This window comes from Copadichromis virginalis, linkage group LG5 (genome assembly GCF_057382275.1).
Source record: "Copadichromis virginalis isolate Kocher_CV1m ecotype Utaka linkage group LG5, C_Virginalis_male_GT1.1, whole genome shotgun sequence".
Classification (NCBI taxonomy): domain Eukaryota; kingdom Metazoa; phylum Chordata; class Actinopteri; order Cichliformes; family Cichlidae; genus Copadichromis; species Copadichromis virginalis.
The window spans coordinates 6,749,640-6,777,187 of NC_140622.1; the positions used below are offsets into that span (position 1 = coordinate 6,749,640).

At 40.9% G+C, this 27,548-nt stretch overlaps 1 protein-coding gene and 1 long non-coding RNA gene across 7 annotated transcripts; one reads left to right on the top strand and one right to left on the bottom strand.

The window, feature by feature from the left end:
* Window positions 1-21,065, top strand: efcc1 (EF-hand and coiled-coil domain containing 1). Its single transcript, XM_085455659.1, has 8 exons — window positions 1-1,323; window positions 2,741-3,156; window positions 16,125-16,273; window positions 16,722-16,857; window positions 17,238-17,394; window positions 19,449-19,607; window positions 20,075-20,144; window positions 20,306-21,065. The coding sequence occupies exons 1-8, from the start codon at window positions 646-648 to the stop codon at window positions 20,437-20,439; spliced, it is 1,899 nt and encodes a 632-aa protein (XP_085311785.1). The 5' UTR covers window positions 1-645; the 3' UTR covers window positions 20,440-21,065.
* On the bottom strand, window positions 20,697-27,548 carry LOC146708819 (uncharacterized). Of its 6 annotated transcripts, none has more exons than XR_014920376.1 (10): window positions 27,448-27,548; window positions 27,181-27,276; window positions 26,272-26,290; window positions 25,999-26,096; window positions 25,454-25,828; window positions 24,681-25,330; window positions 22,950-24,580; window positions 22,606-22,744; window positions 22,314-22,469; window positions 20,697-22,156 (listed from the first exon to the last, which is right to left on the bottom strand). It is a non-coding gene; the product is annotated as an uncharacterized LOC146708819 (long non-coding RNA). The 6 variants fall into 6 exon arrangements; XR_014920372.1 differs by having other exon boundaries at window positions 25,999-26,121; XR_014920374.1 differs by having other exon boundaries at window positions 24,681-24,788; window positions 25,229-25,330; window positions 25,999-26,290.

Here is a 27,548-nt window from a genome sequence, read left to right on the forward strand (position 1 = left end):
ACATTAAATATATTAATAGCTCACTTATTGGGAGGATCAACAGGCTTACATGTAAGTAGATGCGATTTTTCAGGGTACCAGCACTTAAAATAAAATGAAAATCAACAGGGAAAAGTACAGAAGATAACTACAGAACAAAAATGTAACTCCACAGACCGAGCTCACGCATTACATCATGCACAAAGCAAGGTGCAAAAAGTACAAACCCCCCCATAGAAGAGTGTGTTTTCCCTGCACACAGACCATGGAGTGGAATTTTCTTCAGCTTAAAATAAAAGACATTATGCAGCACGGGCTGTAAGTCTCTGGGGCGCCTTACATCTTAACAAAGTCTAACCCAAGTGAATGAGAAAAGTTTACACACCTGGTGCCAATTACAGTCAGACGCACGGCAGTTGGAGGCCGTTATAATACGCGGAGTGTTGGAGCTGCATTGCTGAGCGCTGTTTGGGACCCCTTGTTGTGGATTTTGGGGGCAGTGCTAAATTCAAATCTGCTCGGGCTCAACACACGCCTCGTTTCGAGCTGCGCCACTGTGCTCCAGGTTTTCGCGCAGAGCGAGAAACGAAACGCACACGGGATGCTGCGAGGAGAAACACAGCAACTCCAGTTCAGTTCGAGGAAATATGACTTTGCTCAGTAGAAATGATGGATGCGATAGACTCCGTTGATCCATACAGCCGACCAGCGCGCAGGACACAATGGATAGTCAGCACCCTGGCTTACCATTACGGACTGGACCGGGGAGTGGAGAACGAGATTATTGTTTTGGCCACCGGGTTGGATCAGTATCTGCAGGAGATTTTCCACCACATGGACTATCAAGGTGCAGGCAAAATCCCCGTGGAGGAGTTTAACATCCTGTGTGAAGTTTTGGGACTGGACAAAGACTCGGAGGACACAGAATGCGTCGACGTTTTAGACAATTTGCCCAGCGAACTCACTTTCAGACAGTTCCACGCCAAACTGTGCGGGTATTTCAGCACTAAGGCTGGCTGCCAGTATGAGAACGGCCGGCTGCTGGTCGGGATGGACAGCGAGCACATAGAGACTCAGATCCGCTTGAGGAGCCCGCTGAAGCGCCGAGAGAAGCTGTTGTCTGTGGGAGCGAGCAGCGGCCCCTCTCCTCTCCCGGAGGGGCGGCACGCCTCCGGCTGCAGGCTTGGCTCCTGCACCCGGGAGTGCTACGAGGAGATCGTGGCCCTGGAGGAAGCGGAGGATCGAATAGCCAAACTGGAGGATGAGAATGCGAGTTTGAGGGAGTTGATCGAGGACATGCGAGCCGCACTTCAGAGCAGTGATGCCCGCTGTTTGGCTCTGCAGGTGAGAAGCGGGATTTTAAATACTCTGTCTGTCCATATAGTGTAATTTTTAGGATGTAATATCTTTCACTTGGATCTTCCAAGCCCATAAAAATATGCAATATGCGTCCATAGGCCTTTTGTAAAAGAACAGGAGTGCTGCTGGGGCCCAAGCTTTACTGAGGGGACCAACGCTAGGAAGTAGTTATTCGTGACTTTGAAATTGTTAATACATAATTTCTAACAACTAATTACTGACAAGAAAGCAGATCCCATTTTTCTGGTTTCTCCTGCAGGAAATATGAACATGTCTCCTGTGGTCTCACTCCCCAGAAAACCCCCCAAAAGCCACAGACTCAGCCCCCTTCGTTACTTTGGACAATTTCATTCATTAGGAACAGTGACCAGTAAATGTCGACTGAGTCCTAAATTGTGAGTTTGTTTCCTGGCCGGTGTTGTGGATGGGTCCATTGTCAGACTTTATGAATTAGCACCAGCTAAGACACATGTTGTTTCAGCTTTACAGGCTTGTTTGCACAGGGCTTATGAGGACTTGGCAGGGCTGGAGAAAGGGTTCATATTCAGATGGTCATAGGAGGGGTTCAATCTGGACCTCCTAACAGGTTCAAGCAGCTCCTCTGCAGTTGTAAGCATTCATAAGGTTTTAATGAAAAGCAAAATACATTAGCATTAAACTAAAATGTCTGCTAGACGAAGTTAAAAAGCTAGTCAAGTTTAAAATAAATTCATTTATATTTATAGAGTACCACTTCACAGCAACAGTTGTCACTGTTTAAATTGTAAAGACCCTACAACATTAGAGAGAGAACTGCAATGATCAGACGATCCATAACCAGAGGTTTAAACAACTGTTTAACAGGAAGAGACCTCCTTCAAAAAAATCAGTCAGGGATGGGGAACACTCTGCCACAGGGGAAAAGAGACCAACTTGGCAACCTATAGCTTATACAATTTCACATCTCATTTATTCATTAAGAAATGAATTCAAGCTTAGCAACCCTTTATAAAGGGTGAGAAACTCATAAACAGCTGTCAACAAATCACGATGAGATGTAATCCTGATACTAGTTTTCAAGAGAAACATTACATTCCTGGTTTTTATTTTGATATGTGCCAGTTAAAATGTTTGTTTATTGGTACAGGGATTGGGGAGACTTGGAACAACAATTTCCAAAACCCACATATTTCATATTCTGATAGCACATACAGCACAAGAGCAAGTTGGTTTTAGATATATGATTGCTGACACCTTAACACCAAGAGATGTTTTTCACAGCCTCGCAGCCCAAAGGAGTTATTCATTTTCGCAATCTATTAAAACAACACTTCTTTATGGTTTCCTACAAATGCAAGACCTGCTTAGTCATGTTTTAGTAAGTTATGGGAATATCTCAGTTATTTCATTTGTTTCGATTCAGGTCGGACTGTGGAAAAGCCACTCCAAACACAAAGCAGACGAAGGCTGTTTTGTCGCTCACCAGAAGCAAGCCATGCAGAAAAAAATGGCCAACACCAACCTGAAAAGCTTACAGAACATAATCCACGAAATAGAGCTGCTGCGTAGCTCGCAAGATCGGCAGGTGGAGGAAGCCATGCGTTGTAATCAGAGACTGGAGCAGGAACTGTGGAGCTCTAAAGAGACTGTGGCTGCGTTGGAGGACTGCAACAGGGCACTGAAGAGGGAGCAGGTGGCCATGAGAAGGAAGGTGGAGGAGGCCCGACAGGCGCTGCTCAGCGGGCTGGGTAAAGTGAAGGAACTGGAGGCAAAGGCAAATCATGTATCAGCACTGCAGAGACACATCCTTCAGCTGGAATCAGAGCTCCTCTACTACAGGTGAAAACTCTCAGCTTCACATGTAGCATTTAAGTCTGAGCAAACAGCAGTATTTTAATGTTTGGGTTGGAGTATAGAATTTTGTCAAGACTCGATCCTGCACCATGTTGACTGAACTACTATTGGTTTTATATTAACTACTTATTGTAGTGATAGCAGTTGCTTGGAACAGTTAACTTACTTTCTGACGTACTGTTATTCCCAAACACTAGTTCTATTTTTTACCAGAACGCAGTCTTCAGTCTGTAAAAAAACATCTTAATGACATTTATTCCTTTATAAAACATTTGCCGCATCTTTAATTTCTCATATCCTGCATTTACATTTTCTTGGTGGCCTGTTTCTTTGTCATTGCTTCAGTTCTTGGCAGTCATTAGAACAGGGGAAGCAAAAACATAAGGTCTGAGTTTGCTTCTACAATGGCTAACTGCATTCATGCATACCCCTCATTAGATTTACCTGCACAATGCAGTTTTGCTCATTGTGGTTCCATCACATACAAAACCTTCACAGATTCTTAATAGATGGAAAGAAAAAAAAACTCAGTTGTGTTTGTAGTCTGTGTCATTTATTTGGAAAAGTTTTCTTTAATGGCAGTCCACTGTTTAAAAAACAAAACAAAAGAAAACACACAATGTATTCGAGTTACAGAAGTTTTTTTTTTTCCCCATCTTTTTGAAATGACATTAGTGATGAAGAAAATTAGTAGCATAGCTCACAAGCTGGCAAGCACATCCACCAGGAGATTGGAGAAGCAGTTTCACCATGGTTGGCGTCACCAATTGGTACAAGTTTATTAGATTTATTGTGGAGGGTAAACTGATGATTATCATACAAACATAAATATATTTCCAGAAAATCTGCCAAAACAAAAATGCATGTCATTTAATGCATTGTTGTTCTGAGCTGGATGGTCAAGATTTAACAGCTGGTCAAATTCTCTTGGTTTTTTTAACTACAAATGACTCAGTGTATCTTTGTACCTTTACATAAAGATGTGGGGTGATGACACTACATGTTTATAGAGAGAGCGCGTAGACTAGACATAAGCCTTTCTGCTAGGTTCAACCAGCTGTTAAACCCCCAGCATAGCAAGTGTCATGAGAAGCAAGGGCTTGTTTTGGCACGTTATTGCATTAGAAAGGCCTTTGTGGCGAGAATCAACCATAACGAATTACAATTCCTCCTACAGTAGGTTGAAATGACTCTATTTACCTCTGGCTTCATGCCTGGAAAGCTCTCCCATGCTATTTATAAAGGCTTGATGTGGCCTTACTATTCCAATTTTCAGTCTTGTTGTGTTTGAGTTTATTGAATGAGGCTTCGTGTGTGGCAGGTCAGTCTTGCCTGAGCTCCACTACTGTTGGGAACTATTCATTTTGGTGGAAGTAAGGGTGTAATTGCACTTTTAAAGTACAAAGCCTTTGGTTTAATGTTTATCTCTGGGTCTGTTGTCCCCACTGCAACCATGTAATCAAGTCTGCAGGTCTGGCAGATGTCTCTAAATGCTTGTAATGTCTACATAATGCTGCTATTATAGCGTCATGGACAACCAGAGCTGTATGATTAAAGTCTTCACTCCTACCTGCATATATAGGTAAAATCACTTTTAGCAGCCAAGGTGCCCTTCCTTTTTTAACCCTAAACACTGCTAATATATGCACACTGTGTTTCAAAGGCTTTTCACTGCCCCTCCATTGATGCCCTAATGGCGAATAATTCAATAACACAAAGGCGAGAGAGAGTTCCATTGAGTAGGAGCCTGAACAGACTGACCGTTCTCATCAATCTTTGTTCACTTCTTTCACTCTGCTCCCACATGAGCAATAGCACATAGGCACCCCCAACCTATGGAACTTAGCAACCAAGCCCCTATTCTCAACGAAAGCCTCAAAGCTTGCTCGCTCACAATATATCCAAGGACACAGTAAGAAGAAACATGTGAGAACTTTCTGGTGCTCTTTTATGTCTTTCATCAAAATGATGTTTCTTTAAAATAAAATCATGATTCTTTCAATTTGCTGTCTGAAATATCACAGATGATATGTTTTGACAGGCAAAATAGGTCTTTGAAATGATTGACTATAACTTTATCCCCACGGCTTATTTCTAAAATGCTGTGACAAGTAATAAGATTATCTCTGACGCTGCTGGATTTTCAGAGATTCTGCTACAGAGCCGTAGGAAAGGTACAGCAGAAGCAATTTAGAACCAGATAATCACACATCCTTATGATGATGAATCCTTATAGTGTTCACCTTAACTTGACAGGGCAACAACTGATTTTTTTTAGACTGCTTTGAGTTTGAAGAAAGCTTATAAAGATGAGGATATTTGAGGAGATTTTACTATGAGAAACTTCTCATAGTAAGATGGGTTTACAGTCTGATCAGCTGAAAGGGTTGATCAGCCATATTTTGTATAATAAGCAGGAAATTTACCTGAGAAAATGTAAAACGCACATCCTTCTAAGCATTAATCCACCAATTTTTTAAAAAAAAAACGTTTGACCAACTAAGACTACCAGCTTTCCACAGTCAAAGATAATAAGTAATAATAAATTGTTCCACTAATTCATCAATTCTTCATCCTTGATTGACTCTGCACATTCTTTTTACATACTAATTACACCTGTGTTTATTTACTTTTATCAGAATTTGCTGCCATTCCTTTAGGCAGCGTTCTGGAGGAAGTCCTTAATAGAGAAATGAGCTAAAATAAATACACTTTTTCAGTAGTTTAACAATTTTTTTTTTTTTTTTTTTTTGTCATGTCAGTTTTGTTTTTTTTTGGGGGGGGGGGGTTGTTGTTGTTGGGTTTTACAATGACTGTGATTGTTTTTTTCCTAGAAAATGGTAGAAATATACTAATGAATAGTCACTGGCCAGTTATAGATTTAAAACCAATAGGGCATGCTTGATGGCATCTCTTTCAAAACCACTACGTTTATAATGGACCTTATTATAAGTGTGGTAAAATCAAACCAGAAATAGCTGCTTGTTATTATCAGTGATGACAATTACCAAAGAAATCTGTTTTCTTTCAGTTTTCTACCAAAAGCCATTAAAAAAATTGCTGCTCTCAAAAATACTTGTGATTATATTAAAGTTACTGTCTAGCTTTAGAACAATGGCATGAAACCAAGTGCAAGTTAGCTTAGCAAAGGGTAACCAGTGTACACAGAGGGAAATATCTAAAAAAACATTATTTTGTTTTAATATTATAATATAGATACTATTTTAATACAATAAACATATATTAGTACAATAAACATCAACAATGTCGTAAGCTTACCGCTAGCTGTTTAATGCTAACAATCTGTGGGAAACACAGCAACATATTAGCCAATACGTTACATTTTGTTTTGCATGGTATGCTGAGCTTAGTTATCTCTTGGGTACTTGGGGTGGCTGTAGCTCAGGTGGCAGAGCAGGTCAGCCACTAATCAGAAGGTCGGTGGTTCGATCCCAGGCTGCATCCTGGCTGCATGCCAAATATCCTTGGGCAAGATACTAACCAGTTTGCCTACTGGTGGTGGTCAGAGGGCCCGGTGGCGCCTCTGTCAGTGCACCCCAGGGCAGCTGTGGCTACAATGTAGCTTGCCATTGCCAGTGTGTGAATGTGTGTGTGAATGGGTGAATGACTGAATGTAGTGTAAAGCGCTTTGGGGTCCTATGGACTAGAAAAGTGCTATACAAATGCAGGCCACTTACCATTTATGCAGTGAATGGTCATGAGAGCGAATACCAGTCTTTCTAATATTATCCATGGTAACGAAGCCAATACGCATTTCAGAAAAAGTAGCCTTTTCCTTTATTAGGCTTTCTTATAACTTTTCCTTCATGTGTTCTTTTTTTAGCATTCAGTGATATACAAGTTTCTTTTCTAGAAAAATCCCTTCTCAACTTTCCATCAGTATCCCAGCAGAGGTCCAATGTGCTCATCGTTACGTGGGTGTTGTTGCATAACATGTCTGCCATTACTTTGGATTGAATGCGAGAACAGAGCAGAGGCTGAGATTCAAGTGGGAACCACACCCTCAGGAGGACTTGATCAAGCACATCTCTGGAGAAGTCTTGGTGCAGCTGCAATGATATAAATTTGTTACTTTTGGTTCAGTTTGTGCTCTTTAGTTCCAGGAGTCAAACTGAGCTTAAATCAGTCACTGCAGTGTGTAGAGCTCTGTGGGCCAGACATACTAGACAATGGGAAGCACAGCGAGAGGAACAAAATGAGATGAGGGGGGGAGGAAAGCTTACCATCTGGAGGAAGAAGCAAACACTCAGCTGTTTGTTCATGAAATGACGGACACTTTTGCAAGGGACGAAAGTGAGAGGGACAGATGTGTTCATTAGTTTCGAGTCCCAGAGAAAAGACATGAAGCAGAGAGTGCAAATAAGTCATTAAAAGTGAACTTTGGCTGCTTTTTATTCAAAACTTCTTGACCTTTAATAGTCATGTAGATCCAGGTGTCTCACTTTATAAAGTCCAGGGATTTCTAGCAAGCATACCAAGCACATGCGTACTACATGTGCAAGTTTAAAACTCACTCACTTTCATTTGCTGGCTTCTTCTAACCTCAGGCCATCTGAAGCCAGGCCCCAAGGGAGGCATAATCTCCTGGCCCTTTCATGCTCTCTGTATGGTGCCTGAGAGCAGAAAGAAGAGGAGGGTCTAGCATACCATTTATCTGCCTCAGCTCTAGAGCTGCAACATTGTGGGGAGCAGGTGCTGCCATGGCTTTCCTACCCTTTAAATAATGTGGAAAACACACTTGGGGATGTCTGGGACCTGTGGCATTCTGCTGTTGCTATCTCGCTGTAGTTCTTGAGCAGCCTTCAAAGCCCCACACTGCCAAGTGGACTCATTTTCACGCTGAAGTGCTGCCCTGTTCTCTCTGGTTTGGAGGTATGCTGACATCAGCAGAAAAACATGGCACACAAAATATCTTATAGGCGTGCGCCACCCACCCTCACTGGACTTCTCTCCCTTTAAAACTTCCCTCTGCTTTTAATACCGTCGTTTGTTTGACTTTAGAGGTTTCTTTGCACTTTGCTTGCTAAGGAAAGTTTAACCACCCTCTGTAAATGTTACAGCCATTAGTTTTTGGATTAAGTTCTCAGCTAGAGCAAAACAATAATCTGATCCCTAGAAGTGCTTTATTTGTATCCCAGAAACCAGCACATTGTTGGGCAGCCCAAGAGGACTTGATTAATAACCGTCAGCTATGTAAACAAAGCCCCCTCGCCTTTCCCTGTCAAGCTGCAGGGCATCGACAACTGACAAACTTCAAGTGCAAGCTCAGGTTTACAGTGTGCCCTCAGTTTTAACCTGCAGGGAAAGCGGACTGTCATTGACTGATGACACCTGAAAAAGGGAAACTGCTCTCGTGGGAGTGGAGGCAGGTCGACGATGATGGGGGAGGGGAGGTTATGTTGATGAAAAGTTCACTTCAGCGCCATGCTGTAATAAACACAGGGAGGACTCTGGGTGTCCTGGCTCTAACAACAAGCAGCTGGACTACCTCCCACCAGCCGAAAGAATGGCTTTCAGCTTTTGCTAATACAGTGCAGGATGCTATTAATTACAAAAGTCATGACATAGCACAGTAAAACTCTGTGTGTGTGTGTGTGTGTGTGTGTGTGTGTGTGTGTGTGTGTGTGTGTGTGTGTGTGTGTCTTTAGGGATCAATGATAATTAGGGTATATTATATTCCAACAAAAGAGCATTTTTCACTGTCAATATCAAATCAATAATACATGTAGCTCTATAAATGCATTTGTTGCTCCTGGCACATACATGTACTTTATTGAATTTCCCACATTAACATTATGAGCTCGTTCCAGGTCTAAATTTCATTTTGGCTAGAGATCAACCAGAAAGTGCTTTTTGATACATGAATCTGGTAAAAGAGAGTGAGAAGGAGAAATTGATCAGCCTCTCTATCGGTCCCGCTTGTAGAGTACTTCCTCCAAAATGATAAAGTCTGTTTTAAGTTTCCAGCAGATGTACATGACTAAATTCTGCCTTGATTCTCCAGCTGATTTATACCATACCCACGACCTCAGTTTGTTTCTGTTTTCTCCTTTTTTCTTATGAAGTGACAAAAAAGCTATTCTTAAAGGGGACATGTGCCCCAGATTTTTGTCCTTCTAGAGCAGCTTTGTGTGATTGATAGTTCAAATTAATCCTTATTGTGTTTTACTGGGCCTTGGTACAGGCCCTCAATTCATCCTCTGTCTGCAACACACCACTTTCCACTCCATTTAAGCCAACTTTCATTTGACTCGCTGCCTCTTATAAACCTACATTTTGAACAGCAAGTGGGAGAGGTGTCTTGGTTTGACATGAATGTAGGTGCCATGCACTGTCAGTTTGGACATTTGCTTCCTGCTGTTGGGTACCGGTGCAGTAGTAAATGGTCAGCCTTTTCACTGCCAAGAACATACTGTAGATTCGTTTAGTTATAGTAAACAACAGTAATGCTTTTTGAAATTGTTACTGACCATCTCTGCAAATGACTGCCAGCCCAATAATATTTCTTAAGATGAAATAAATATATGAGGTGAAATTGTTTTTTCAAACACTGGAATTTCCCCACATGCAATACTGTTCACACATCTTGAGCACGTTACCACTTATTGTTTTTTATTTTACTAGGAAAATTTTTACTAGCAAAATACATCAGTATTTGGTATGACCACCTTTATTCATCAATACAGCCTGAACTCTATTGCTAGCTTTATAGATGCCTGTAGACACTCTCTCCTGACCTCCTCCAGACATACTGATGACGATGATTTGAACCAAAAATTTCAAATATGAGTTCATTACGCTATAAAATTGGTTACAGCTTATTTTCAGTCCAGTCCTTGTGCAGTTTTGTATACCTCAGCTCTTCTCTTTGTTTCTTAACTGTCACTGAGACCACAGTGAGGCTTCAGTGAACAGTAGATGGATCAACCAAAGGGCCAAATGTGTCTCTCGGTTCCTATATCAGGTGTTTGTAGCTACTTCTTACAGACAAGACTTTTGGATATTGTTCATCTACTGTAGATAGTTTTTGTTTGTTTGTTTTTTAGTGCTGATTCTTCTTCTTGGCCTTCTACTGTTATCCACACTGGATTCTTATAAGGACGGTGCACACCATATTGAGAGATTCCAAATTTTCAACTAATAGCTCTTTGAGAATCTCCTTGTTGGTCCAAACCATGTTATTTCTGTCTAACTGTGTTGTCTTTGGCATGTTTTATTGATTCACCTAAAGAAATGGAAACAAATGATGTGTTTTGTGACAGGCTATTAACAGTTTTCTTAGATACAACACTGATTCATCCTTTGACTTTGTTACCTTTTTATGTTTTAATGATGGACAGATCAGTGTTAAGTGGCTTAACAAAACAGAAGTAAAAAAACAACAACATTGTACCTCACCATTTTCAGAGCAATTGACTGAAATGAGTGAAAAACGGTGTCAAAAGAAAAACAATGAAACAGCTTCAGAAAGTCTGGAGAAGTACTGCTTAAGAAAAAAATCCCAATAAAGTCTGAAGAAATAAAAAAAAAAAAAATGCCTCAAAACCTTCGCACAGTGCTGTATAATAAAATCTGCAGCATCTTTTTTTTCCTTCTCTGCCTCTCAACAAAACACATTAATAGTTATTTTTCATTTTGGCAGGTCAGACACATCCATGCTGGCCGATTGACAAGAATAATTGCTGATCAAATTTTGACTATGTCTGCTGCATCCCACAGACTAACCACTATCTGGGACGTCTGCCTGGACTCCTTTCAGGTGTCTCTACTCATCCAGTTGGAATTCCCACATTCAGCACTGCCACCACCAAACACTGTCAAAACATGTGATGGAAGCTTTCTTTAAACAGAATAAATCGCCTGAAAAGGCACACGTAGATGCAGATGCAAACTAAGTGAAGTAAACAAAAGTTGGGGAAACAGAGAAGAGGGACAGGCGAACAGTCAGGACACAGCAGACAACCTCAATGTTGGGAAACAAGGCAGTAACCTCCAGAGTTGAAAATGAAGCTACTATGGCAGTACTATTATTTATTTATGTATGTATGTATGTATGTATGTATGTATATGTGTGTGTGTGTGTGTGTGTGTGTGTGTGTGTGTGTGTGTGTGTGTGTGTGTATATATGTATGTGTGTGTGTGTGTATGTATGTGTGTGTGTGTGTGTGTGTGTGTGTGTGTGTGTATGTATGTGTATATATATATATATATATATATTAGGGGTGCAACGATACTCATATCGATATTGAACCGTTCGATACAGTGCTTTCGGTTCGGTACGCATATGTATCGAACAATACAAAATTTGTAATTTATTTTATCAACTTTCCTTCTGACGATGCTGTCTGTGTTGAGCGCTCAGTGAATCTGCGTTCGACTACTCCGCCTAGGCTGCACTGTTGAGCGCAGATCCACTGAGCGCTCAACACAGACAGCATCGTCAGAAGGAAGAGCGCAGGGCAAGCCAGCGAGACAGAAGTTAAGCTCTCCTTGCAACATGGCAAACTGAACCTCCCCCACCCTCATTCAGATCTGGCGTTTGGAATTATTTTGGTTTTCATGTGACGTATGACCCTGAAGGTAAGCGCGTCATGGACTAAAGTATAAGCATGTATGTTGGATGTGCCACGCAATGCTCAATTACATGGGTGGGAACTAGTGTTAGCGCAGTTAGCTCGTTAATGTGTTGGCCGTCTAGCTCCACGCACGGGGCGATCAGGGGTAGCTCGTTAAAGGAGATTGCCGTGTTGTGGCGTTAACGTCATTTCAACGAGATTAACGCTGACAGCACTAGTGGGAACACAACGAATATGACTGCACATTTACGCCGACATCATTCTAGTGGAAAGACAAAAACAACAAGCATGCTACTAACTTTAGCCGAGTCATTTAGACAGCCGTTAGCACATGATTCTCCTTATGGGGACCTGATATGTTTAATATTGTGGCGAGCTCAGACAAGGTGGAGACGGAGGTGTCGTTTGGTCTTGCTTCCCGTGAGCTAGCCAGGGAGCACAGCGGTTTATTGACATCTGCAGAAGAACACTGCCGCTAGCTAACTGCTCAGCGCGGCAACCGCACAGCAACAACAACAACACCACACAGGGCGCCCTCTGACCCCGGAAGGACACACCGTCGCAGCGAGAGGGCGTCACCCGTCACTATGGCAACATAAACAAAACATAACTGTACAAACAGAACCCCGAACAGCCCTGACCCGCTACATAGCCCCCACCTAAGGGGTCAGTCGTCCCCGACGACCCCATTACCCCACACAAAGTCCTGCAAATGTCCAGGTGCCTTCTTACGGCGCACCGGCCGGTCACGACCGGCGGGGGAAAAGTCACTCGGGTCAGAACATGGGGTGCCACCATCATCCCACTTCTGACACCAATGTGGCGAGCTCAGACAAGGAGGAGACGGAGGTGTCGTTTGGTCTTGCTTCCCGTGAGCTAGCCAGGGAGCACAGCCGTTTATTGACATCTGCAGAAGAACACTGCCGCTAGCTAACTGCTCAGCGCGGCAACCGCACAGCAACAACAACAACAACACACAGGGCGCCCTCTGACCCCGGAAGGACACACCGTCGCAGCGAGAGGGCGTCACCCGTCACTATGGCAACATAAACAAAACATAACTGCCCTGACCCGCTACAATATGCTGCTGAGAATATAGCCCAGAAGAAGCGTATAGTATAGCTTTTATTTTGGAAAGAGCCATTTCTCTGTAATAAACTCTCTTTTCCAAAGATGAGTGATTCCTCAATCAGATACAGGGCTGGCAAAATCGCTAGCCCGACGTCCCGGGGCTAGCGATTTTTCCAGTCAGGCTACCAAAATCTATCTCTGCCCTGCCCGTCGGGCTATTGTAGGAAGGAAAAATATATGTCAATGCTTTTGCATTCTTTCGGAAATGTAGCTGGGTAATTATGTCATTGGCATCGGTGAGCCACTGTCAATATGTGACATATTGAAATCGCGTTTGAATTTGCGCTTGTTTTTTGCTTTCACTTTGCAATCGCGCGAACTGCGTATAGAGAGCGACAGCACTGATTGGTGAGTGACGATAATTTGTGCACCAATTCCTCTGACATCGTCTTATCAATCGTTAGCTTACACTGCAAACATGACAAGTGAAATCTCCCGCAGCTTAAACATGTGAGAGGCTGATCGCGCAGAGAATCGCTGAGCTTATGTGAGTGCGCGTGTAAAAGCAGCAGGATATATATTTTAGTTCTGCTGAGCCAAATAAGACAGGTCAGGGTGAAGAAGTGACAGCCAAAGAAAAGCTTACCACAAAACGGAGAAGTTATGACAAATCAGACTATAAGGCAAAAAGAAAGTGCAGCTTTATGGTTTCATGGACAAAATAATTTCTGTGGCTGCGATATGATGAGCTAAATAACCAGGGCTGCACATAAGTGGTCCGCAGGTGCGCATTCGCTGTCAAAATAAAAAACGCGCACAAGATAAGTTGCAACACGTGTTTGCATACATAAGATTTTCTGGAGGAGGACAGACATTTGTTTAGAACTCTTAAAGATGTCGAAGAAGCTCCTTTAAGCAATTACTTTGGTGTTCCTCCACCTCCAAAGAAATGTCAGTAGGAGTCCGAACCACAAAAGAAGCGCGTATTCTCGGAAAAGTGGTTGCAGGAGGTGAGCTGGCTTCAAACAAATGATGAACGCACAGAGATGTGGTGCAGAATGTGCTGTGAAAATTCCACTCTAGCGGACAAAAACAGTGCTTTTTATATGGACGCAAACGCGCCCTGCAACTTCTTATCTGGTGCGTCTTTTATTTTGACAGCGAATGCGCACATGCGGACCACTTATGTGCACCCGTGTAAATAACATAATGTTCTGCCGGGTGTGTTGTTGGTTTTCTCTCGATTTCTGAGTCGACAAGCGCCTTTGTTACTGGGACCAGTCATTTTAAGAAAGCCCCCATTAGAACCCATGAGAAATGCAAGAAATGCATTATTGCTCAGTCTGCAATATCTTTCAGTTCATAGAAATTTCTGTTCAATTAGAACCAAGTATTTGAGTTGATGATTGTAATTTTTATACAATGTTGTAATTTGTTTTTCAACAATTTTTTGATTAATGTTTTGTTTCCTTTACAATATTATACTTTAATGTATAATATTATAAAGGAAACAAAACATCAATCAAAAAATTGCTCTCTTTTTTATTCGGGCTACTTAAATTTATTTTGGGCTACCAAAAACTGAAGAGCCCCTGCCCGAAGGGCTACCAGGGATTTTGAAATTTTGAGAGCCCTGAGATATATTTATTTTTTTAATTACTTTTGTTTCAGCAACAATAAATTTAAAAACTGTACTTTTGAGTTAAAATATATATTTCTAATTTTAATAAATGACAAATTAAAAAGGCATGAAAATTTTTTTTGTATCGAAAAAATATCAAACCGTGACACCAAAGTATCGAACCGAACCGTGAATTTTGTGTATCGTTGCACCCCTAATTTATTTATATATATATATATATATATATATATATATATATATATATATATATATATATATATATACACAATTTTTTTTTTTTTTTTTTTTTTTTTTAGTAACTCAATTCAGATAGAGTGTAGGGTGTCTCCTTTTTATTGACAAATGTCCTCACAAGCAGTTGCAGCTAGCTGCCTGTTAAGCCTTACTTCCACTAGTATCAGTATCACTATGTTACTTAGTTACTTAAATAGGAGATATTGATGTCGGTGCATGTTATATGGGTAGTTTGTGGATGCAGCCTGCTAGCTGACTATATTAACATCAAAGTCCTGATCCTGCGGCTGTGGCCTACTGTTAGCCTCCCTTTAACCGTTGCCAATTAAAGTGCAATCAGTCACATGAAGCCTGTATTTGAAAAAGCCTTCCACCGTTTTGCTTAAGAGTCCGAGTGTCTCCACAGCAACCAGTTGAATTTTGTGTGTGTTCTTGTCTGTGCTGGTGTGACTACAGCTGCTCCTTCTTTCTTCCAACGTGGCGCCCTCTATAACTTAAACACGACTCTCTGATTGATTGCCTGAAATCTTGCTAAAGTTAACAAGTGACTTCAGTGGTTTCTCTCCAGTGTTGCACAAAGCTAGAGTAATCCACAGATGCAGAGCATAATGTCATCTTACAGCAGGGTTTGCCTTGTGCCAACAGGATATAAGCATGAGTTCTCTGTGACTCTTAAAAAAATTAATTGTTTTTTCAGAGAGTTAGGCTGCTGAAACTCTTTCCGAGATTTTCTCTCTGCTTTTTTTTTTCTTGGGCAAGACATCATCATCTGGAAACACTTATTCTGTGATTTATGAAGGCCCCATATCGGATTTCCCCCAACACAAAAGAGCAGACAGCAGAAGAAGCCTAGAAAATTCAAACCATTACAGAACGATTGATCCGCCCAAACTCAGCCTCAGTCTTTTTTTTTTTCAGGAGGGAATGTTTGAATGTGATCATGACATGAGGAAATATGTGAAATATACACTAAAGGTCTTACACATCTTCTCCTCTGCAGATCAAAAGAAACGTTGCACTTAAAAGTCTTGCATGCTTTACCTCACATCTTGCAAACTCCTGCTAACTCCTGCACACTTAGAGTGGCTCTCTACCACTGACCCACTTTACTGTAAAAATGCCTTAAAGATACAATGTCTGGCTTCAATTACCCCACCCAGATTTGGCGTACAGCATCACAGGCCTCCATAAAATTATCATGGCGGTTGTAGATGTGGCGTAATACACACTCCCTTGTGTTACATGATATGTTCTCTTTGATGTTGGCAATTGGTTTGGACGGAACTTTTCTCATCTGTGCAAATGTGACGAGCGGTTTTAGCCCCTTTGGCCACTGTCAGCTTACATGCAGCAGCACATGTGACTATATTTGCAAAAAAAAATGCTGAACTCGCAGCGCTTTCTTTCAGGTCAGAAGTGTCGAAACTACAACTCCCAGGCAGCACCAGTGCAGAGCAGCAGCTGAGTGTCAGCAGCAGGCCAGGACAGAGATGCTGCCTGGATACCCAGCACGACCGCTGTTCCCCGACAGGATGTGCTGTAACGACTCCAGACAAGAGTAAGACAATATTGAATATTAAAGTACAGAATGTTTTTTCTGATACTAGCCACTCATGTATGAGCTTCAATGCAAGTCTAAGCAAAATAAATACTGAGCTTGCAGGTAAGGTAATACTTACCCCATTTTGAAGTGGTCATCATATTCATTAAATATGCTTATACACGCCTATGTTGTTTTGAGGCAACAAACTACACCACATTTTAATTCACTTGTACCTGTAGCACCAACTAACATATATATTTATACTGGAAGCTTAACTCTGCAATATTAGAGAGAGAACCCTCACAGTCTACTGCTGGCAGGTACTTGCTAAGAGTGGGGGGGGCACTGTACAATTAATTTTTGTTAATGAAGACCTCTGGCTAATACCCTTTGCAATGATCGCAATAACAGTTGGTGATGATGATGATGATGATAACAATTATGTACTGTATGTATTGTCCAGTGGAGGAGCAGCTGTTTCGGTCAGTGGAGGGCCAGGCAGCCTCTGACGAAGAAGATGACAAGTGGACTGGAGATCAACAGAGACAAGTGGATGAGGTGAAGAGGATCTTAGCCAGGCTATCCTGCTGTGGGGAAAGGTATTGCATGTTCATGTTATCATAAAATATATCATATATCTGATTGCAGGAATAAGTTAGATTATGGAAGTCTTAATCTGTTACCTCAGTAAACATTGCTAGTCACTACTTTCTATTCATCATGAATGAATGATTTTCTGTTTGGTTCTATTTAAATTAAACAGACAGTTAAAACAACATCATAGTTATATTGTAATTGACAGTAAATGCTCCTCTGGAGTTTTCAGGAAAATCCAACCTTATTCAATCATGGCAATGCTAAAAAAAAAAAGGTCCACAATCCAAAAGGTGATGTCACAGTGTCCATGTCCGTCTCTTGTATACAGTTTGTGGGTCGGTCTGACTGACTTTCCATCTTCTATTATATGTTCCTTAATAAGGTGCGAGGACAAGGCATTCAAAAAGTTAATGTCTAATTTCGGGAGCTCGAGAAGCGAAGAGAGCTGCAGTGCTGTGTTGGAGCTCCTTGAGAGAGTGACCAGGTTGCATAAGCAGCTGGAGCTGAAGGAAAGCCAGGCTGAGATAAACATGGACCAGGTACAACCCAACTCTGTCATTCCTCACCCTAGGGTGGGTTTCTGTGGTGCCACCTGCCCTCTGTTGGATCTATTTCTATGAAAGGTTCTGTTATTGATATTGTTCTGCTTGCCTTCAATCCCAAGCCTTTTTGTGGCTCTGCACGGTGTGAAACTAGATTAGAGATGACTGCTAAAGGTTCTTCTGAAAGTGGAGGTCTTCATAGGCTAAACCACAGCTAATGCTACAATCCTTCAACTTAAGATAAGATAACCTTTATTAGTCCCACACGTGGGAAATTTGTTCCACCTAACCAAACCACCAGGCCGTCCCACACACAGACACGCCTCCCTCTTTCTGGGTGTGGGTGTGTTTGCAGCTGTTTGCCACTGGAGCCGACCACAGAAACACTCCCCTCTTTGTTGCTCCATGACACTTAAAAAAATATAATGAATTTAAAGCCCTCTCGTCACAGTCGAGTGGTATTTTCACAACACAGGAAGACAGGCAGAAGGGGAACCGTGATGTAATGTGTTCCCAGAACATCTCAGCACTCAGAGAGGAAAAGTTCAAACCAAACAAAGTCCTGACAGCGAGGCTTTGTTTATGAGCAGGATGTGTGGGGTGAGACCTTTGTCCTTCAATACACCATGACGTAAAGGTGCACTGCAGGGACTAACATTTCTTACAGAAACCTACAAAAATGGGTTGAATTTTAATGTATTTACAGTTACAGTTGTAGGATAAAGACATGCTGTGGAAGAGAGCCAGAGATTAATAGCAAGTATGATCCAATGCAGAGAAGTGTATTAGCACATAGTGAGTGAGAAAGGTGGCTGAAGAAGAAATGCTAAAGCCTAATCTTGAAAGTAGAGATAGTGTCTGTCTCCTGAATCCAAACTGAAAGCTGGTTCCATAGAAAACTGAATGCTCTGCCTCCCATTCTACTTTTAAATACTGTAAAGTGCTGTAATGGGGTGAAATGGTACTATAAGGTCATTATTGGACCTGATTATTCAAGACCTTGTATGTGAGGAGCAAGATTTTTAATTCAATTTAACAGGAAGCCAATGAAGGGAAGCCAATACAGGAGAAATATGCTCTCTCTTTCTAGTCCCTGTCAGGACTCTTGCTGCAGCATTTTGGATTAGCTGAAGGCTTTTCAGTGAGTTTTTTGGACATCCTGATAATAATGAATTACAGTCGTCCAGCCTGGAAGTAATAAATGCATGAACTAGTTTTTTCAGCGTCACTCTGAGACAGGATATTTCTAATTTTAGAGATGTTGCGCAAATGGAAGAACGCAGTCTTACATATTTGTTTAATATGTGCTTTGAAGGACATGTCCTGGTCAAAAACGACTCCAAGGTTCCTCACAGCGTTACTGGAGGCCAAGGTAATGCCATCCAGAGTAAGAATCTGGTTAGATACCATATTTCTAAGATTTTCAGGGCCGAGTACAATAACCTCAGTTTGATCTGAATTAAGAAGCAGAAATTTAGCGGCCATCCAGGTCTTTATGTCTTTAAGACATTCCTGCAGTTTAACTAATTGGTGTGTGTTATCTGGCTTCATGGACAGATAGAGCTGGGTGTCATCAGCAAAGCAGTGTAAATGTATGCTATGTCTTCTAATGATGCTGCCTAAGGGAAGCACGTATAATGTAAACGGAATTGGTCCTAGCACTGAACCCTGTGGAACTCCATAATTAACCTTAGTTCTTTGTTAGTTTTGGACATAATTAATTAAGTACAAAACCAACAAAGAAGTGGTCTCACATCTTGTGGATCAAAAGCACTGGAGGTCTACAGACCTAAAATAAAAAGTTGTTAGTTAGCCTCATTGTTGTACTGGGTGACATGTTCATTCATTACTTGTAATATATAATAATTTTAACTGCAATTTTTCCATTCGTTGTCTTGCCATTGAAAATGCTTTAATACCAAATCAGTGTTAATGAAAGTCCTTATATTTAAGGATGTCTTCAAAGACCAGATGTTCTTCTAAGATGAACTCACAATGTGATTCTTGATTCTGATGCCAGGAGTAACTGGTTCTTGTGCCATGTCTTCCAGATGAAGGACTCCCTGATGCAGGAGCTGCAGCAGAAGGCTGAGGAGACTGAGCTGCTTCAGATGGAGCTGCAGATGCTGGAGACAGAGAGGGTCCGTCTGTCTCTGGTGGAGGAGAAGCTCGTGGACATCCTGCAGCTTCTCCAGCAGCTCAGAGACCTGGTTAGTCACAAGGTTTTGGTTTTTTAATTGTTGAGATAAATTTAGAAAGGACGTTTTGACTTTGTAAGGATATTCAAATATTTTTAATTCATTTTAAGGCAGGAAAATCTTGCAAACAAGCATTCAATCCATCATGTGAACTGAATTTCAAAGTAATGAAAATCATTTGCAGGGTTGATAGTTGAGAGATATCCACTGATGGCGCACTGGAATTAATTTGTTCTGGTCAGATATCAAATAGGAAAACAAACAGAAAGCATTTTCCTTGCTACAGGCAAATTCTCCACATGGGAATGTTTTCAAAATAAAAGGCAGCTTTGTGCTGTTGAGGTTTTTATACATTCTTTTGTGTCTGCACTATCCCTTGTCAAACATATGTGAAAGCTTTGCAGTTACAAGATGCAGTTTTCTCATGAAAGTGGCTGTTAAGCACCTGATTTTGTCATCTGGCTCTCTGCTGATTTCAGAACGTCTCACGGAGGTCTCTCGGGAAAATCTTGCTCAGCACTCTGGAGTCTTGCAGCGACCCGCAGCACGGTTAGTAGACCTCACACACCCAATGAAATCAATACAACTCTTGTGACATGAAACCATGAAAATTTACAGTTACTTGTGGGAGGGAGTTAAATGGAAATAAACTGAATGGCCTGTCATGTGACTTCCTCAGAAATATCACATCTGTTCTGTTTTTAACACAGGCAAGGCCCATATTCTGGAGGTGCTCAATGCCCTCTATCATGAACTTACTGCTTGTGAGATTCTGTCTTCTGGTAGACCTTTGGAAAAGACACACAGTCAGCAGTCTCTTGATGCCCTCATCATCTCCTGCTAAACAAGACTGCCTCCTGCTGGCCTCGGAAAATGCAAGCGTCTTTTTGGAGGACACTGAAAGCTCAATAGTTTTGATATATGAAGCTGATTGATGTGTATAGTGTATTATATTATGGCGATTATAAGCCTCTTGCCCTGTATCTATAAAGGGATGTTAATCTAGAATTATTGTAGCAAAGAGCTTTATTACATATAACTGAAATACATGCTCACAGATTTTTTTAAAAGCTTCTATTGCACATAAACTTTCAGGATGCAAAAAAAAAAATTGTTTCATTTGAACTTTTTCACAAAAGATACGTAAATGTGAAAATTCAGAAGTGAGTTTAACTTTAACAGGACATAGTACTCAACCTCTGCTGGTCAACCTCAACCTCTGACATAACCATTCCACATCTGCTTTTTAAGATGAAATAAGCTGAAAAGATGATAGGCTACGCAAACTGTAGAGAAATATGCAATCTACAGTGTATTTTACCATCTCAGGAGACCACACATGCTTTTATTTTGCAGCCCTTAGGATGCCTCCGTGTTGGGAGATAATGTGGGATCATTAGCCACTTTGTATCTAACTGTGTTGACATGGTCATCTGCGACTATTAAGCAATAAATAAAAATTTGGATAGAAAATGTATTTCTGCTCAACTTACTCAAGTTCCTCTTACTCACTTTTTGAACACAACACAGTCTTCATCAGCATTACTAATCACCTGACAAATTGTACAGAGCTAATGCCACTGGTTGTCTTCTAGCTGCTGACAACACATCCTTATCCTGCCACATCTTAAAGCTGTATCTCATGAGCGCACTATTTAATCTGGAATTCACCATCTTTACCTCTTCTACTGAAATCATTTTAAATATTTCTTGTAACATCAACTATTAGTAGCCTACATACAATCATAGACTGTATAACAAAAACAAGCTATCAACAACTTATTTTGGCAAACTTTATTTTCTAAGAAGTAAATAATACTCACCATACCACTTTTGATTAAAAGGGAATAAGATTTTTCATTCAGGCTCATATTTATTGTGCTCTCAAGTAACAGTGGTGAGTGATGCACAAGTTAACTGTTGAGTATGAGAACAAAATTTGGTGAATAAAATGCACTCTGCTAAATTTTTTTACATTTCACTATTTAAAGGATTTTGTAGCCTACTCTAAAACTAACCAACAACCTGGTCAGTGACATAATTTTTAACGCAGTTTAAAAAAATAACTGGAAGGTCAACAGAAATGAAACAACTAGAGGTGGGCGGATCGATCCAAATATGGATAGTATGGATAACAACTCTAGCACTGGTATCGGATCGATACTAGCACGATTGGATCAATACTTTGCTTTTTAAGTTCAGCATGTAGCCCGCTGAACTGTGTTAATTATTTCTCTGGAAAAAATAATCCTCAAACATGCACTATGAAAAATGTCCGAACATTTTTGTGTGCTTTAGAGACAGAACATTTTACATTTGAGGTCTCCGAAAACCCAGTTTCAAAACACACGAAAAGCTGTTGAAATTTCCAGGCAAGTATATACATGTTAAATGACAAGATATAGTGTTCAAATAGCATCAATTAAAAACTTCAGGTTTTTTATTTCTATATGACAATTTTTCGTGATTAAACAATAAGAACAAGTAGTCTGATGTTTTGTAATCATTACATTGTAATCACAGTCCCCTCTGTGCATCCTCCGACATGCCAAAAAGGGAGGCTGTAAAAAGAACAAAACCAATAAATATGAGTAAAGTAACAAAATAACTCACCTTATAAACACAAGGATTTAGGATCCTTTAGCATCTGCTGTTATTTTCAATCAATTCATCCAAAAAAATAAAATAAATACATAAATAAATAATAGATGTGCTTACAGTCTGAGGAGATTGTCCCCAACACCACAGATCGCACTCACAACACTGTCCAGTGATGCTGCATTTCCCTGCAAACGATCATCTCCTCCTCTCTCAGGCACCTCACAGCCATCACCTTCTCAAAGACCTTTCTCTTTGTCTGGAGGTCAGCAGCAGCTACAGTTTATCAACATCAGAAGGGAAAACATAATAGCATATTATCATTCAAGAACAGAACATCCAACTGCTGCTCAGATACTGGGAATTTGTTTAAACAGGATACATTTGAAATATTTATAAATGAAGAGCTTACATTCACTTGTGCTCTGCCAGGGCCAAATGTCGGTCTGGATGAGGGCATCACTGGACACAATTTGCTTTGTTGGTTCAGCAAGCTTGGTTCTTCTCATCTAAGATGACCTTGTGAATTCTTTGTCGCCTCTTGTTGCTATCTGTAAATAATCATAAAAAAGGCACACCTTCACATAATGTATATATTTAGATTAGAATCCACACTCTTCAATTTGTTTGCTAGAACATGCATCACATCCAGCTAAAACAAACCTGGATAAGATTTTATTCTGTTTACAAAGTAGCCGTACATGCACCAAACTGCAAAAGTATCAAACGGCCCATTTCAAAGAAACAGGGACATACCACTTTGTCTTTGTTTGTAAAGATTTTGTTTGCACTCTGATGATGGCGACAAACTCCTCTATTCGTGCCTGCAACGCTCCAAGGCTGCCATCGGTTTGATCAGTTTCTAAGTGAGAGGAATATTAATAAGAATACAGGATGAGTATAATACATAAAACTGATCACTCACATTCAGCAATCAGTCTTTGAAGCAGAATTTCCAGAGCTAGACTTTCCCTTTAAGGGGGGCGGTACTTTTCACACAAATGTCATAAGTGTATTGTTTCATTTAAGTGGCTGAGACATAACTCCATGTGCCTTTCCAAGAATACTGTAGAAAAGCTGTACTACGTGTGCTATATAGGGTTTGAAATTATCACCAACCAAATGCAGGAAATCTAAACTACTATAACGCACACAAAGTTAACAACGCAGCGTATGCTGTACAGTGTAGCGAGCAATGCTCAGACCTCTACATTGGAGAGACCAAACAGCCACTTCATAAGCACATGGCACAACATAGAAGAGCCAAATCCAGGGGCCAAGACTCGGCTGTCCATCTCCATCTAAAGGACAAAGGTCACTCTTTTGAGGATGCCAACATTCACATTTTGGACAGAGAGGACAGATGGTCTTAAAGAGGAGTGAAAGAAGCCATTTATGTCCACTGTGAGCGACCATCTTTGAACAGAGGCGGTGGTTTACGACACCAACTGTCTGCCATCTATAATCCAGTTTTGAGATCCTTCCCAGACGCCTTAAAGCCCACTCACATCCTGGGCCATCTGACTTCAATAAATAACATAATACGGTGGGGCTAGGTTTCACAATGGGTTCACCCAAAACCTTGGCTGATTGGGACCTACAACTGTTTTCACATCTTGGCTAATGATAGTGGATAAATGATGATAGAGGATAAATAGGGGGTCCATGTCCCTCTTGAGGGGACACTCCCATAGGGCTTAAAATCTGGGACTCTCCACCATTTGACCTTAGAACTGAAGAAGCTTTTCAGATGAGAAAAGATGAGATGAACATCTTCAGGGAAACTTAAAGTCCAGAGGCTTTTCTTTCCAAGCTCCTTAGACTTCGATGACCTGGATGACTGAGAACCTTCACAGACAGACTACCAAGTGTGATGCAGAGAGAATGAAAATAATACCATAAAAGAACATAATAACTCTCTTTGTTCAGCCTAATGTTACTCTACAGTTCTGTTGTACATCAGTGAGGTGTATGGACTGAACTACAGTGCAGTCTGTTATCATTGACTTGACAGATATTGATTATAAGACATCTGTAGCCTTCATGCGCTGCATTATCATGAGACAACAAGTACGTTGGTGTTCAGGTTTATAAAACCATCTTGTACAACAGCATTTCAATCCAGGTACAATCCCATTTGATCAAATGCAACAACTCTGCCACAAATTCTGCTTTTACAAGCCTTATGTTTCATTGTTGACACTGTCAGAAAGATATTAACTCTACCTTTAGTTCATTAATGAGGCCATGGTGGGTCCTATCATTGTATAGGTGTGCATTATATTGAGAGTCACCTTCAGCCCAGTTCTGCACATCAACCACCTATTGCTGTAGTGTGTTGTCATCCACATTTAGGCTCTCCACTTGTTCTCTAAGGATCCTCTGATCTAATAATACATTAATAAATGTCATTCACTTTGACATTTTTAGAGTACTGGTGCTTTTCCCCATTACCACACACATCAAAATTAGTGTTGAAAAACTTACCTTTAGATATCTCTGGCTCAAAGTGCAGCCCAGCTGCTTCACTTTCCTTTTGTTCCACCCCAAAGTCAGGTGGGTCAGCATGTCTGTTCACCCTGCATTTTAGTTAGTCTACAAATAATAATTAATCAGCAGGAAACTAAGTGGAATCTCACACACAGACACATTAGGACCACATTAGGCCACAGCAGGTGCAGCTCACCATTGAGAGGCAGCTGGCATTGAGAGGTTATAACGGCCTGTAGGACGGATAAGTTTAAGTTAATAAATTAAGTAACAGGTTAAGGTCAACAGCACCTACGCCACCAAGGAGCCCACAAGTATGTATGCCTGGCATGTATGTATGTCAGTACTAAGCAAAATATTTTGACCTAGTTTTATCTTTTTTTTCATGTTGCTTTCAAATCAGTCTGGTAAATCCAAATGACCTTTGATAGGTGCATATACCGTGGGCCAAGGGTAATTCCAAACAAGATAGCAATGCACAGTATGCACTAAAACCTGTAAACACGTCTATTGTGTATGTATTGTGTGACAAAAGGGCCACTTACCATTTATGGTTACAAGAGCCACTATTGCGCCAGGTGAACCCTCAACGTTACCTGCTGTGCAGCCACACACATCATCTGGCCTTTGCACAGGCAACAGCCGCACTAACATTAAAACACACAATATATATAAAAAGAATTGGAAGTCCACTGATACACAATAAATATACAATAACAGCACCCACTCATAGTGCATAGTAAGGAATGTATAGGACTTAAAAACTGTACCTATTTGCTGGTGAAACTCTGATGAAGGCTGCAAAAACCCTCCTGTTACTGCCTCTCTGTTGTGCAGGACAAAGCGTGTGTGAACTGCAATATCACAGTGGGCACAAAGGAATGGAAGAGGCAGTCAGTCCAGGCACCTCACAACAACTTGTTTGCCACACTGACACACACTGTGTGGCTGTGGAGCCAGAGGAGCTAACATATTGTCAATAAGACAAGGCCTGGCCTCTTTCTACTTTTGCAAGGACACCATGTTTCTGATTTCCCAGTGAGTAGCAGCCAACTCAGACGACGTCTCACAAGTCACAGCTGCATCCTCTTCTCCATCCTCCAACAACTGAAGGAGCTGCTGACGAAGCAACTCAGTTCCAGGCACTAACAGAAAAAAAACATTAAGAAATAAAGAAACTGCCACAAAGTGAACTAAATACTCTAGGCAGTGTGGCTTAGGTTGGAACAATGACCTTGTCCAGCTATGCCGTGGCTTTGGTGAGAGAAGCTTTGGTGCAGAAACTGATGAGTCAGTAAGATAACTAAATCAGTACCTAAGACTGAAGCTCCTTGAATGAGTTACTTCAATATGGCAGGGTGAAATGTCACTTTGATGCACCACCAGAAAACATGGATCAGGTAACCTGCATACCTGCACTTTAAAGAAACTGGAGAACCTGAAGGACACATGAACACTTCGAACAATCCACAGCTATGACAAGTGCACAGAAATCTGCAGTAACTCCACATTTAAACATGTTCAGTTGCTTCATTCAACAACCTGTCTTTAGATGAGTGACTGTGACAGCATAAAACTTTTTTCTCACCTTCCTTTTTACTCCAAACCTGGAAGCACACACGACACAGGAAATATAATCAGATCTCTGACAGTGAAGACAAATAAACGATCTCGACTTAGCTCTGCTAATAATGACTCAGAGAAACAAAAATGTACATGTGTGTGTGCAGATTATTTATACACTTATTCACAAAAAAGATTACATTTGTTCATTTTTCATTCACCAGTTCACTAAACCAGTCTTGGCTACATAAAAATGCACAATAAAGCAAAACTGGAGAAACCAATAGACATTTTTAATCCTTCTCTTATATGGTAAATGGACTGGTTCTTATATAGCGCTTTTCTACTCTTCTGAGCACTCAAAGCGCTTTACACAACTTGTGCATTCACCCATTCACACCCATTCGCACAAGCACATTGTTCTAAGTGTTCTAAGTGCTTTCTAAGAAGCATTCACACACATTCATACTCCGATGGATGCATTGAAAAGCAATTTGGGGTTAATATCTTGCCCAAGGATATTTGGCATGCAGACTAGGGGAAGCCAGGAAACCTGGCAACCTTCCTATCAGTAGATGACCTGCTCTACCGCCTGAGCTACAGCCACCCCTATATATGTTCTCATTTTATTTTTACCTATAAACTGAAGCACAAGCGTAAAGACACACAGACATTTGAATCTGTCTGAATGTAAAGATCTTATCTCTCAGTCTCTTTTCTTCTTGAGTTTCTAACAAAAAAATGTATTGATTTGCTGTAATTACACTGTAACATTACTTTTTCATTGTGAATTTCAGCCTCCTTTTTCACATTTCTGCTGCTATTCTTATGCAATCAGACTGTCACAGATTTCATGTTCCTCATTTGTTACCAGCTAGAGTTGGTATTAATTAATTAGGTTGGTTCTCAGGAAGCTATGGTGTTAAATCCTTACCTCCCTGCTTTATATTTTGCTGCATATTTCGTATACAGCACCTCCTTCTGAACGAAAAGGGATTGTTACAACAACGAATCCAGAAAGAAAAAAATCCTAAAACAATAGAGGCAATATCCTTGTTAGAACTGGCCGATTTATTTATGTCCTCTTTTATGGACATTTGCTTTTGTTCTAGGGATTGAAAGATTCTATGGGCTCAAATATTTATGACCACAATTTGAGCCCATATCGAATCCGTATCGTCGATACCACTCTGAATTTTACCTGGTATCGGATCGGAAAGGAAATCAGTGGTATGCACATCACTAGAAACAACGGTCTGGAAACACCTTACGAGTTCTCGTGGTCTCGCGGGATTTCCCAGC